Source organism: Carlito syrichta, unplaced genomic scaffold, assembly GCF_000164805.1.
Source record: "Carlito syrichta isolate Samal-C Ts95f unplaced genomic scaffold, Tarsius_syrichta-2.0.1 Scaffold307152, whole genome shotgun sequence".
In the NCBI taxonomy this organism is placed as follows: Eukaryota; Metazoa; Chordata; class Mammalia; order Primates; family Tarsiidae; genus Carlito; species Carlito syrichta.
This window is the reverse complement of record NW_007251248.1, coordinates 118046-120556: the sequence shown is the minus strand read 5'-3', so window position 1 is coordinate 120556 and position 2511 is coordinate 118046. Positions and strand designations below refer to the sequence as shown.

The 2511-nt window shown below is 60.5% G+C and overlaps 1 protein-coding gene across 1 annotated transcript in view; it reads left to right on the top strand.

The window, feature by feature from the left end:
* Nucleotides 1-2511, top strand: part of ANGPTL4 (angiopoietin like 4) — a 5540-nt gene continuing 3029 nt past the window's right edge. The window contains exons 1-2 of the mRNA XM_021715483.1: nucleotides 1-76; nucleotides 1916-2029. Of these exons, the coding sequence (XP_021571158.1) occupies nucleotides 31-76; nucleotides 1916-2029 (160 nt within the window). The 5' untranslated portion in view covers nucleotides 1-30. The remainder of the gene's footprint in view (nucleotides 77-1915; nucleotides 2030-2511) is intronic.

The window sequence follows — 2511 nt, the reverse complement described above, 5'->3', positions numbered from 1 at the left end:
AAGCCTGCCCGAAAGAAGAGGCTGCCCAAGATGTCCCAGCTGGGCGGCCCAGCTCACAATGCCAGCCGCCTGCACCGTGAGTGTCCAGCCCCTCTCTGTCCTCTGGTCTGGGGTCTCTGTGAGCTCACGGGTCTCGGGTAGAGGGCAGGTGGGGGCACCTCCCTCCTCAGCCCTGGTCCTGTCCCCCAGCCAGGCCACCCCACTCTTTTTCCTGGCATGCTGGTGGGCTGTCTCCAGGCCCTGCAGGCTGCTCCCTGGAGCAGAGACCAGGAGGGCCTTGAGCTTCAAGGCTTCTGGAGAGGCCATGATGTCCTCCTGGAGGTTAGAACCTTCCAGCGGGGTGTGATAGATAACAGGCTACCAGGTAGGGAGTTCTAAGATTTGGCCCCCAGGGTTTCTTGGGATGTGGATTTAGAAGGAGAAAATAGGGCGGGACCCCCAGCTCCCAAGCCTTCTGGCCTCTCTCCCTCCCTAGCCTCTTGTCGTCCTCTTCCCAGCCCCCTACAGAAAGTGGGTATGGCTTTTATTCCGGAACCTTCTTTAGGCCCAAACCACAGTCTGTCCGTGTGTCTGTCTACGAATTCCCACTCCGGGCTCCAGCCTCACAGCCGGCTTCCCTCCTCCCCTGCATTTGTGGCCTCTACAGCCAACTGGGTGAAAGTTCGGATTCCCCCCCAACAGCCTGGGGTCAGGGACCCAAGTCCAGCCCTGCAGTGCTCGGGGCTGTTCCTCCCCAGGCTCCTCCCGCCCCCCCTCCCCCCTGCCGGTGTCTCTGCCTGGCAGGGGGCCATCCCGGGATGAGGGGCTTCTGGGTCGGGCTGCAGAGGATTGGCTGAGAGTGCGGGGGAGGTGGGGGAGACAGGCTCTGTGGTTTTGGGACTCCCAGACTCCATGCTGAGCCCCGCCAAGTAGGGAAAGGTTCAGAGCTGGGGAGACAAACAGCTGGCGCTCATTGAAGCCTCGTTGGTGGTTTGGCTGCGTGCCCGTCCTGATTGGCTGGGGGGAAAAGTAGGGGAAAGGGGAGATGCCCGAGGGCCGGAAAGTGTCCTCCCATCACTCAGGCCCGCCCTCGTCCCCAGCCTGCCTGCCGACTCACTTCGACCTTTCCCCTACTTTCCTGGCCGGGCTGGGGGCGGTTCTTCCCGAGTCTGACTCGGGCTTGCCCCAAGAAGACACCTCCCTCCCTTCTCCTTTGGTCCTGCCCCCTCTCTGATAGCTGGGGCCCTGGGCAGAGCCTCTGTCCCCCTCCAGGCCCCGCCAGCATCCCCCGCTGCATACCCCAGAGCCCCCCCTGTTCAGGTCAGCCCTGGGACCCCCCGCCATTCATTTGTTCATCAGATCTTTATAGAGCACCGCTGTGGGCTGGGATCTGCGGGATGCTGGGGCCAGACTGTGGTCACAGTGGCTCTGTGTCCCTGGCTTCACAGAGGCCCCAGTCAGTGGGGAAAGCAGGGGAGAGACCACCGGATGGCCCCAGTGTTGTGGAGTGGGATGTCCTTCAACCCCATTTGGGGACATCTGGCCTGGTCTGAGGGTGAAGGAAGGTTAAAGCTTCCTTCCAGAAGAATGAGAGTTGCGAGGGAACAGAGTCCTAGGCATGTGCAAAGTCTCTGTGGCAGGAGGGCTTGTGATACGAGAGAGAAGGAAGCCTGTATGGCAGAGAGGGTAGGGTGCAGTAAGGGAGGAGGGAGGATGGGCACAGGGCCTGGCCCTGGGGTACCTTGTAGACCATGCCGAGGAAGGCCATAGGGAGCCATGGAAGAGTTTAGGCAGATGGGGGGGGGGAGACGCAGTCATGAAATCAGGATCACCCTTCACCTTCCTGTCATCTGCTGCCCAGCCCCCAGACATGCCTGTCTCCTGACTCCCCAGAGGCTGTTCTCCTGTTTCACCTCCCCCCTTTGCCCACCTGCAGGGCTGCCCCGGGACTGCCAGGAGCTGTTCCAGGATGGGGAGAGGCAGAGTGGACTGTTCCAGATCCAGCCTCAGGGGTCCCCACCGTTCCTGGTCAACTGCAAGATGACCTCAGGTAGGTGAGCTGACCTGCCGGGAAGGCCTCTGCCTTGGGCCCTGCTGTCTTTCTTTATAATTTTTTTTTATCCAATACATTTATTTTTAGAGACAGAGTTTTGCTATTTTGCCCAGCCGGACTTGAATTCCTGGACTCGGGCGATCCTCCTGCCTCAGCCTCCCTAGTAGCTGAGACTACAGGTGCCTACCACTGCGCCCGGTCATTTCTTTAAAATGCAGCTTTTAGCTGGGCTCGGTGGCTCAGCCTGTAATCCTGCACCTTGGGAGGCTGAGGTGAGTGGATTGCCTGAGCCCGTGGGTTCGAGACCCACCTGGGCAACTGGGCAAGACCTCATCTCTACAATAAATCAAAAAATTAGCCGGGCGTGGTAGCGTGCGCCTGTAGTTCCAGCTGCTTGGAAGGCTGAGGCAGAAGGATCGTCGGAGCCCAGCGGGTCGAGGCTGCGGTGGCTGGGAGCGGCCACTGCACTCCAGTCTGGG